The 11,064-nt window shown below is 36.9% G+C and overlaps 3 protein-coding genes across 3 annotated transcripts in view; 1 reads left to right on the top strand and 2 right to left on the bottom strand.

The window, feature by feature from the left end:
- Nucleotides 1-3,755: 3,755 nt before the first annotated feature.
- Nucleotides 3,756-5,342, bottom strand: LOC100179696 (WD repeat-containing protein 92). Its single transcript, XM_002126401.3, has one exon. The coding sequence runs from the start codon at nt 5,149-5,151 to the stop codon at nt 4,093-4,095; it is 1,059 nt and encodes a 352-aa protein (XP_002126437.1). The 5' UTR covers nt 5,152-5,342; the 3' UTR covers nt 3,756-4,092.
- A 1,182-nt stretch (nt 5,343-6,524) lies between these two features.
- On the top strand, nt 6,525-9,804 carry LOC100177349. The gene is made up of 6 exons (XM_026837918.1): nt 6,525-6,789; nt 7,034-7,161; nt 7,625-7,877; nt 8,277-8,463; nt 8,765-9,019; nt 9,327-9,804. The coding sequence occupies exons 1-6, from the start codon at nt 6,573-6,575 to the stop codon at nt 9,565-9,567; spliced, it is 1,281 nt and encodes a 426-aa protein (XP_026693719.1). The 5' UTR covers nt 6,525-6,572; the 3' UTR covers nt 9,568-9,804.
- Nucleotides 9,805-9,932: 128 nt separating this feature from the next.
- Nucleotides 9,933-11,064, bottom strand: part of LOC104266465 (monocarboxylate transporter 14-like) — a 14,825-nt gene continuing 13,693 nt past the window's right edge. The window contains exons 7-8 of the mRNA XM_026837921.1: nt 10,404-10,617; nt 9,933-10,092 (exon numbers count right to left, since the gene is read on the bottom strand). The gene's annotated coding sequence lies outside the window, so the exon portion shown is untranslated. The remainder of the gene's footprint in view (nt 10,093-10,403; nt 10,618-11,064) is intronic.

Genomic DNA, 11,064 nt, shown 5'->3' with positions numbered 1-11,064 from the left:
GCGAATAATCAATTAAACAAAGAACGAGAGGGTCTCGTTTCTCTCGGCGGAGTGGTACGTTTCCACGGGCTTCGAAAATCAACAGCCGCGGCTGCCTAGCAACAAGACAATGGTGTCTGTTGACTCATTATAGCAAGCGAGCCTCAACTCGCCGTCAAACCCTTCAATTGTAGAATACACCAGGTAAGGTGACCAGTATATGTCCCACAATAGTTACTATAGGGACGCCTTACATTTCAAACAACGCTATTATTTGATTCCTGATCGCGTCAAAGCGCGAGTCTGTTGCCCGTGCGCGCGAGTTTTCCGCACGATTAGACAATGTTATGTTGTAATTCCCGAAGCATGCCGTAATCAGTGTAACCTAAATATCTGTAGGGCGTAAGATCGCAAACAAATGTGTCAACGAAAAAGACACCAAAAAATATTTATTTCGAATCCGTACAGTAACACATAACACTGAATATCATAGTCGGTCGTCATCCCCGTGTGTTGCAATGAAATCCTGTGTACCGCAATGCAAATAATGACAAATTGGATTATTCATTACGTTTAACGTTAGCTTATGTTGGACTTTGATTTATTTGACTGTATTTGTGTTATGCTTTTGGCTTTTTAATTTTCGTGAGTTATTTAACTTTGTGTAGCTATTATGAACCCCCCATGCCCACGCTCAAGTTACTGTGTTGCAGTATATTGATTGTTGGTGTGTTTTTTATAGATTTGTTCTTAAACTTAAATACTTATATGTGGGAACTTTACTATCTAAGGCTAGCTTGTGGCCATATTCAAATTGTACAATTGATTAACAAGCACATTTTCTTGAGAGGTTTCAATGTTCATTAATTGTCCTTCTAAATACAAACAATCTCTTTAGTGAGCCCACTAAGTATAAAAAGCTACAACAATCCCAGACGAAACAGTACACTTGGGAGTAACTAGCATTTTAATCTTCACCATTCTAGCCTATCAAGTGTGCTTGATTTCAATTTATCGACAAATGAACTCCTGCGTGGATACGCCGAGTGTGCCGGTATTGATGTTTTTATAACTTAACAATCAATAATTTTAGCGTGCTATTAAATTGTTACGAAAGTGCCATTAATAATAATGCAGTTTGTCGATTTCCATACGGTAAAAACTCCAAATGTTCTTAATTTAACCAAGGCTAGACAAATTTATTTGTTTTCTTGCAGTGAGCGGGCCATATGTTAGTGTATAAACTGCACGCTGTTAAAAAAGAATAGCCCTATTTTAGAATCCAGTGCATTGTTATGCAACAGTTGGTGTTCGTTGCGGCAAGACAGCATCACAGAATAATGAATTCCCGTTGGGAGGACAGGTGCAGGGTGTCTGTATGACGTCATAAGGGAGACTGTGAGTAATTTATTTGAGGGTTCGATATATTGGACGGCATCCAATCACGTAGCGCGAACTTATCAATAATTTAGAGGCTGAAACGGTGGGGTTTGAGCTTCAACGAGAACTCTTCCTTTGTATCATCACAAATAATGTAGGTTAATCTAAACACCGAGAATTCGGCTGTTATTTTCCTTATACAACACAATATAAAACTCCAACCCCGCGCTTTGTTTTGATTTAAGGTCAATTTTGTACGTCAAAACCGTAAAACTTCGATAGTTTGATTATACGTATTACTTGACTTAGTGTATGGATGCTTTCATTTTTGCTGTTGTTTATCTGAACAAATACAACGTACACATGAAACCTTAAACAAATGTGAAAATAAAGTGGATTGAGGAAGATAAAACGCATCTGCTGTTTCCTGACCTTTGTTGCAGCATACACTGCGTGAAAAGGTAATCATTTTTACTATAAAGCCTGAACCAAAATGTCAGAACTTATGGTAACTTAATACAATTCCGTGAAAGCGATAGAAGCGCTTTGTTATCGAATTCCAATCTCGGCTTGGAAATTGATATTTGTACAAGACGCGACGCTAGCGACGTGCCCGATCAAGTCAGGAATAACATTCCGTTGCTTGGTGATGAAAAGAAGTACCTTCATTCCTTCGAATTTTGTCTTCGTGGGTGAGACTACCAACCGAACGACAATGTATTGTCTTAATCGCACAACAGCTGCTATAGTTCTTTTTAACAATGGAATTACGCAATTAAATTTAATTCTAGATTAACGGATTAATTAGTTGGAAAACTCTCATTTACGGTTACTGATGTTCGTTTTCTACCATGAACTACATAGCTGCATCGCTAATTAAAACCATTGTCCAAAATTATTGAGATTTAAACGCTATTGGTGCAGTCAGTCAGTGATTTGTAAAACCGATAAAAAGTGACGGGAAAACTGAACTGCTGGCAATAGTAAGTACAATAAAACGCAATCACGCTTTAATAAAACTAGAAAAAGTAGTATGGTATTGGAAGTACGTTGCTATTGGAATAATGCACAGTTAATATAGTAGTGTGGGGTGAGATAACACTGTTTGCACTTAAATCCCATATTTCCTGAACCTTTTTTGCACAGTTAACAATTCTCCTTTAAAGTCGCGGCCTATAATTGTTACAGTAGAGTGGGGGAGGCCGCGACACCTTTAGCATATAATATCCAAATATCCTGATCGTGTTTTAAACAAATAACAACGTTCTATGCTGGAAGTCGTGAGGATACGGTTCTATAATTCTTTGAATGTTCTTTGTTTGCTACCAGATGGGACAAGAAAGAAAAATAAAAACATATTCCATCGTATCCAACCCTTTTATAGTATTAAAAAATCACTTGCCTAATAAATGTGATGATGTCATAATTTTGGTGTTAGACACATGTAGCTGTTTGTATACAGTCGCTTGGTACTTGTACAACTTTACGGCGTCGTCTTATATTCCCTAATGCATAATTCTCATCCATACCTGAGTCACGCGCTCGCTGCATTTGGCCTAGCATAAATTATTCATGGTCAATCGATTTGAGAATGCATCCCGGTTTTGCCGGTACTTCCCATTACAAAGTACAGGTCGATCGATAGAAAACCGCGCCCAAGACCGAGTCTTGGTGTCTGTGTCTCAGTGTTACGTCACACAGACGTGATTCGACATTTTGGTCCTGAGCGTGTGCAGAACAGTCGTCGCATGAACAATTTTCAATCAAAACTGCGAAAATATTAAAAGTTTTATTACTATCAAAATAGTTCTGTTTCTTTTAAATTTAAAATTAAACCCTAAATCAAACAGTTAATTATTTAGCACTTTATTTTGCTTTTAAGAGCTTCTTTTAAAGCTTTAAGGTGCTTAAAATTTTGATCGTTAAAGATTCTATTCTTAGTTTATCAATAACATTCTTACCGTCCAACCGTAAGCAGACTAGCAGTTAATTTTAAAAACAGTCGTTTTGGCTTCGCCAGCTCTGCAACGCAACCTAACGGATAAAAATCGAAATACGCCATAACAGCTTTGTGGCACACCTATCAACGAATAAGATTTATTGCATCCACGCAACGAAGTCTGTACAGGCTTCTTGTTTCAGACACCTTGTTTCGGCTAACAAGTAACCACATTTTTGACTTTGCTGGTGAAGTAATAACATGTGATAATTTTTAATTTATTTTGTTTTGTATGGCTGAAAATTTGGACAACCTATTAGTGATCTAGTAGTTGGATTAATGTTGTTTTGCACACATATTCGGTATCAGTGTCGAGTCTCAAACTAGCAACCTTTGGTCCAATGCGAGTGCCTAACCACTAAGCTATGGACAATTCCTTCACAAGAACAGTAACTTCCAACTTTAAATTCATTATCAGTTTATTAAACAACATAAAAACACTAGTACTACAAAAACAGTGAGCCAAGGTATTAAATTCATTTTTATGAATGGTAAGGCAACAGATATCAAATTATTACAAAAATTGTAAACAAACTGAACTTTCACAAACAGCCAATAGCAGCACTGTAAGTCTGAGTTATTACAAAATTATCAGTTGTTTTACCGGTTTTAACAAAAGTTTTGAAATGATTTGCATAATGCGGAGTTCGCTAGTTTTGCAAATTAAAGTATAAAAATAACATTTAAAATACAGCATGTTATACTTTCAAAAGTTCTACATACAATTGTAAAATTTAAACTCTGTTTAATTTCGTAACAATAAGCACCCTCAGTGCTTGATCAAAAGAAACTGTAACACACAATCCAAGTTTATCTGGACTCCAATCTAAACCACACACTGGTTGTGTGGAGATGGTGGAGTTCTGTAAATACTGAAGTGAGCCAATCACCCCTTTGGAAACCCCATCTTCTTCTTTGACACGCTTGGGTGGGTATTCATACTTCCAAAGTGAGAGCGACCCTGACCCTCCGGTGGTCATGAACAAGTCACGATTTTGTGGAAGATGGCGTACCAACCAGACTGTCGATTTGTGAGCATTTTCGCTAAGAGATGCAAAACCAGATTTTGGATGTTGGGTACGAACATCAAACACTTTAAACTTTCCTTCCAATGAACTTACAACAAGCTTGTTCTTTGGAATGTCTTTTCTATCGAACTCCACACAGCAAACACCATTTTTAACGTTTGTCTCCCATTTTAAAGACATTGTACGAAGATCAAACATTTTCACATCACCGTTGTCGTACCCCGCACATACACATCTTTCCTCTGAGTTGTACGCATCACCAAACGCAACTGACCAGCAGTCTCTCTTACCCTCTCCCTCCTCAGGCACCATACAAGCAACAGGAGCATCTTTTTGCCGTACATCCCAAACTTTTACAGCCCCATCTCGACTCCCGGTAACAAGCTCTGGTGCCCCCTCCCCAATTCCCAGACCCCCAACCCCATCAATTGCATTGATAATTTCAGAATGTGCATCCACATCGAAGGTAGATTTCATATTCTCAAGATCCCACACTGATAACTTCCCCTTGAAATCACCAGTTGCAAGGTTTCTAGCTTGAAGAGAAGAGGCGGCAAATGTTCCACACTTAAATGAAGTAGGGGTCTCACATTCCTTTACCAGCTGAAGTTCTCTTTGATTTATTTCAAAGACATTAATGGCACCAGTACCACGGGGGTGGCTTCCAAGTGTCACAAAACGAGCACTGCGTGGAATCCATTTGCAATCATATAATGTGTGGTTCATACCCTTTTCAAGGTGAGTAATTATTTGTGGTTTATCCATTTTAACAGGTTGCTATTTCAGTATACTGACTTACAATTAAACAAACTGAAGCAGCTAAAACAGAGTAAATGTTACGACTACGATATTTAAAATAAAGGTGCCAAAATAAATAGAAGTCTCAACCAGTTATTAAACTATTAGGAGCTTAAACCAAAGCCTAAACAAAATATATGAAAAACAACAACACGGCATTTCTATTTCCATGGAAAGTTCGGTACTTTAAATTTGTTAGATGCAAGCCGACCGCTTGACATTTTAACTTGTTGAACTTTGAATTATTTATGCAATCATTTTTTAACGAAAGTTCATTACATTGGTGACTCATAATGGTAGCAGCGACAGGCCTTAAACCCATCACCTCTTGGTTAGAGACATGCACGCCAACTAACTGAGTCACGGCGCCGAAAGATGAGTGGGTTAGCTTATACAGGGTTATAGAAACACTGAGTAGTCCACCTGCCGCGTGTCCAAAAATCTAAAAAAAATGTCCAAAATCTAACAAATGCGATAACTTTCGCAATAGGGGTTTAACAAACGTGTTTTATTTGCATTTACTCTTTTGGGGAAAGACGATCGTGTTTTAAACAAATGCAACGGTCTATACTATTGGTTTTAGGAAGATACGGTTTTATAATTCTTTGAATATTCTTTGTTTACTACCAAACGGGATGATAAAATACACTTGCAGCAAATACAAAGATGATTGTAAGCTTCTATGGTTGAACTAAAAGCGCAGCATTTAACCAAAAGCTGACGTTACAGCAGTCCGCGTGCTTGTGCCACTGGCTGACTTTATTCAATGTTATCAGCTGATTCCTCCTTGCTTTCCACGAGAATGTAATGATTACGAAGCAATCGGTGCGCTTGCTGAGAACTTTACACTTGCTGGAGTGTGTTAGTATAGACCAAAATTGTAGTAGCTCAACCTAGTCTGTAATTGATTGTTAAAAGTGTGACAGTTTACGTTAAGAGTTAATGTTTTAAAAATATTGTGGCAGTTTATATTTTATGTTGAGATTTAAGAATTAACAGTTCAAATAAAATCAGGTGGACTTTACTTTACAAAGGTTTAAAAAATGAGGTTTATATTAGGATAAATAGGTATCCCATATATGTTTTATATTTTTTAAGACTAAACAATATGATAATCTAATATAAAGCAGGGGGAAGATGGGACACCTTTAGCACATACTATCCGAATATCCTGATCGTGTTTTAGGAGGTAGGTAGGAACGGTCTATATGGTCTCGTGATGATGCGGTTAGATAAGACATTTAATATTTTCGTTCACTCTCAAATGTAACGAGAAAATAAAATAGGGGTCCCATCTCTTCCCACTCTACTATATACTTTACGCGTAAAATTGCAGAAGTCTTTACAAAGTATATGCAGCAGGAATTTTACTAACTAAAACTTACCTCATGGGTTCGAAAATGAGTTGCTTCGCTTGTTCGGCAAGAGAAAGACGACTTCGTCGAACGCTTAAGCAGAGTGGAAGGTCTTCTAGTAAAAGATGTAGGTATGATGAATCTGCCTATGAAGCGATGGGACAACCAAGTTTCCATATGCATCGAATCCAGAGCCAGAGGGGTGAATTTGGTGAAGCAAGACGACTACAGAGAGTTGATACGTACAGAGGTATGCTTCTTACCCATGTTTTATTGTAAAATTTTATTATATTCATTATACTTGTTGTATTTTCGATTAACTGTTTGTATTTTGCAATTAAAGGTAGTTTTTTTACAAGGTTTGTCATATAAAAGATACATATACGTCATCGCTTCTTATATAGCCTAAAACATTTTACTTTTTCAATTCAGTTTAACCCTGCAATTAGCTTTATATGGAATAACACATTGATCATATGTCTTTAAACTTTCAGAAGTACAACGACATGAGCAACTAGCAAAAGCGATCAGTTCTCATCCTTATCAAAAACAGCCTTCCGTTGATAACTCCATAAACAACCAGAACCAACCAACTGCCTCTCAGCATGAAGGCGCATCAAAGGTTAATACAACTTTTAACTAACTTAATATTTTCAAACTTTATGTGTCTTATAATTGAATTTTCTTCTATAAATATTTGGGTCAAAAATAACCAGCAAAGCGACAATTTTGGGTAAACCGATAACTTTTGCTGGAAGGCGACAATATTACTTCACGTACGTTTATTTCAAATAGTTACAGCCTTAATAAGATGGTTACTAAGTGTTTGCAAAAAAATATTACCACCCATTATTAAAACAATGTAAAAGCTTTGGCAAAAACTGTGGACGTATTACTGGAACGTCGCATGTTTACTAAAGGTATAAGTAAAAAAAGTGTAAAAGGAATAAAGCGTCTTGATGCAAAATATTTGCATTTTTCTACTTGATATTTAATAATTATTCTAAATAAGATATTTCCTGCAAACGCGAATAGACTATTATATACTTAGTTGTATCTTACAGCATATTGGTTTATACTTTCAGAATATCGGTTGCAGTATTGAGATATTGGACTGTCCGGAAATGTCGACAATCTCTTTGCGGAGTCATCAATCTGTTCGGAATTTATCCAGTCGACGATGCTCGGTAGAGGGCGCAGCGGAGCAAGTTATGTGCACACCTAGTGACGAGCGTAAAACAGAAGATCAGATGTTTGATTCGTGTGGTCGGAATGATGACGCAACAATAACAACACTTACAGTGCCACCGAATTCAGTGAACAGTCAGTTCATATCGGGTGAGGATATAATATAGTGATATATGTATATATATGTCCTGCACCGTATCACAGTTGGTTATCGCGCCTACCTCTAACCCAGAGGTAATGGCTCGTCGCTGCTACCATCGTGGGCGTATGTGTCCTTGGGCAAGACATTTAACGGCAATTGCAAGACACGGTCACTAATGAGTTGTCCAAACTATCAGCAACACATAAAAAATTTAAAAATCCACAAAAAAAAATAATCACCCACAAAGTAAGATATACCGACCACGTAAGGATAAAGCAAGTTACATTAATTCATTCATTTATATAAAACATGTATTTATATTCATTTGATTTAGATTTAAATGTTTTATCTCTATCACCTCTTAGGCCCTTTAACTTCTTAAATAACCATACCCTTTCCTTAAATAGGCATTACTCCACTTGAGAGTATTCAAGAAAATGATGATGAAAACAGCAACGACTCAGTCTTTATTCGAGGAAACGAATATTTCTATGATTGCCCCGCCGGTTATTACGTACATGAAGGAGCTTTTATTAACAACAATAGTCTGGTAGCAGTTGGACAGGATATGCGGCAGATTGAAATGTTGCAAAGGTAAAACAAATAACGGAATATGATTTCATATGGCCTTTTATCGTTTTTTGCACTGTTTTGAATTTTTATTATGGTTACCGAACAAGCAGTGTAAATGTGTTTCTCTTTTTCATGTTAAAGTGCATGTTGCCCTGTCTTTATGCTTTAGTTAGTTTATACCGATGAACTTTTATTAAAAAAATACGAACACCGAAAGTTTCACATACTAAGCTATACCATTATAATTCAGCCTTCATTATAAGTTATTACATTAGTTGTGAACTGAAATCCAATTTCTAAAACAGTATTGCTTTATTTTCAGGGAGGCATCGCCGTTTAATTGCGCGCTAGATGTCAGTGAAGGGCCAGGTTTCGACAGCGACTTCGGTGCAAGTGCTGGCGTAGAAATGAGAATCGTGTCTTCTGATTATTCCAGCATGAATGCAACTCATTATCTTCGTCACAAAGGAAAGTTGACGTCATCGAAAAAGCGGACAGTTAAAGCAAATGACGTCACGCCCCGTGGGAATGTAACAAACGTCGGAACGCAACCGGAGAATCCAGCTTCAAACCAGAGGTTTTAAACAACAAGACAAACCTTTTTTTGTTTAACCAATTGGGTATAATTTATTTTATCATTTATTTATAATTGATTTTGGCATATAGTAGGGTAGGGGAAGATAGGACACGTTTAGCACACAACATCCAAATATCCTGATTATATTTTAAACAAACAACAACGATCACTGAGAGTCGCGAGGATACGGTTTTAGAATTCTTTGGATGTTCTTTGTTTGCTACCGAATGGAACAAGAAAAAAAAGTGCAAAATAGTCCCATCTTCCCCAATCCTACTTTATATAATCGATATTTATATATATACAGATCAACCTGCAGAAGAATTGGATTCGGAGCAAATCCAGGGGAAACACCTAACTTACCCCCATTTCCACGTCGTCGCCCAGCAACGGTGGCGGGGTTCGAGGGGTCAATGCATCACGTGACCATGGAGTGGGACCCTTATGACGTAGGGTATGGTGATAATGGTTGGACCGAATACGTCATACCAGGTGTGACGTACCCACCATATCCACTGTTGTTGTGTAAAAAGCAATATTGGGTGTGATGTTGAAATGCTATTTTTATAAAATATTAAATGAAATTTTTATAAAATGTCATTTTTGGAATTTTTTTGCGAAGACCAGGCACAGTACTGTAACAATTGAATCATTTTACAAGTGTATAATCAGTACCCTAATAATCAGTACCCTAATAAACGTTTTTTTCTTTTTGTATATGTATTATCAAAAATGTATTAAAGTTCTCCTGACATTTGTGCGGAAATATATTGAAATGTGTAAAATATGTTACAAAATTATTTCAATTACATTTAAGACAAGTAAGTAAGAGATAACAGTATGATAAAATGTTAAAAAAATATAATTTGAAACAGTATTATAGCAGATTCAGTACGATGGTATTGACGATGCAAATATAGAGACCACCCATGTATTAGAATGTAGTAAAGGTAATTAAACGTCTTGTGTATTATTGGGCGGTTTCGTAACCAAAATTAACCCAGAAATAATCAAACCAAATCCAGCCATCCGGAACCCCCAGTCGTAGCTTTGTGTGACGTCATAAAACCAACCTGTTGACAAGAAGAGAGCATAGCTCCAATAAATTGACACGTACAGTATGATTTTATTAGGACAGTTTATAGTCAAGTCATAAACGGTGTGCAATGTGTTAACTAATAGCAACTGTACACCTAAATCACGCGCAAATTGGACTGAATACTAAGATTTAATTCCCATGCTGAGGTATAACTGTAAGCTATAATTACCAGTTCTAAACTTACGACCAAAGAAACAGAAACAGTGCTTTGAAAAAAATTGCGATAAAATACTTGCCCAATAACAATGATGCAATAAGCTTAGTACACAGTAAGTATTTACTGACCTGCCATTGGTGGTCCCAATAGTGCACCCAATCCTTCAAACATTAGCATCCAGCTGTAAGCGTCAACAAATTTATTTCGACCCAACATAACTGCCGCAGATGCTTTTATTAAGCCGTAACCATTGCTGAAGAATCCAAACGTAGCAGCAAACATAAAAAGGCCGATCTTGTCCGACCAGAAGGGACTTACAGCAACTGACATGCCGCACAGAATCTATATAGTAAAACTTAGTAGCTATTTTGATGCATGGTACAATAAGCCTATACATACAGGTATGATGATATCTTGACAGTTCAAAAGTAAAAGAAACAAAGGGTTCAGTACTTCAGTTTCAAGGCTATAAAAGAGCCGAAGGTTATAGATATTAAAGTTGCTTTTGGTTTCTGTGAATTATATATAAACCCGCTATATATATAAACGAAAATAATAAGTTTCAAACTTGCATAAACAACTAAACATATTGGTCTTTTATAGGTAAATTTGGGGCATGATGTAACAGAATACCCATAATTCTAATGTCACGTGTATCCGGCCGGCGGCCATTATTATCATCATCGTTGTGTAGACCGCATGTTAATCATAACTGAGTTCGTACTAATCGTACATATACAATACAAGCTTCTTCAAGGTCACGCCTGCTTATATAATCGAACCCCAACA

Source organism: Ciona intestinalis, unplaced genomic scaffold (assembly GCF_000224145.3).
Source record: "Ciona intestinalis unplaced genomic scaffold, KH HT000034.2, whole genome shotgun sequence".
Lineage (NCBI taxonomy): Eukaryota > Metazoa > Chordata > Ascidiacea > Phlebobranchia > Cionidae > Ciona > Ciona intestinalis.
The sequence above is the reverse complement of the archived record's forward strand: the minus strand, read 5'-3'. Positions and strand labels throughout refer to the sequence as shown.

Excerpts from the sequence above, each read along its gene's own strand:
- LOC100179696 (XM_002126401.3), bottom strand. The coding sequence starts at position 5,151 with ATGGATAAACCACAAATAATTACTCACCTTGAAAAGGGTATGAACCAC.
- LOC100177349 (XM_026837918.1), top strand. The coding sequence starts at position 6,573 with ATGGGTTCGAAAATGAGTTGCTTCGCTTGTTCGGCAAGAGAAAGACGA. Across the intron at positions 8,464-8,764 it reads CAGATTGAAATGTTGCAAAG|GGAGGCATCGCCGTTTAATT; the intron begins GTAAAACAAATA and ends CTTTATTTTCAG. Across the intron at positions 9,020-9,326 it reads AATCCAGCTTCAAACCAGAG|ATCAACCTGCAGAAGAATTG; the intron begins GTTTTAAACAAC and ends ATATATATACAG.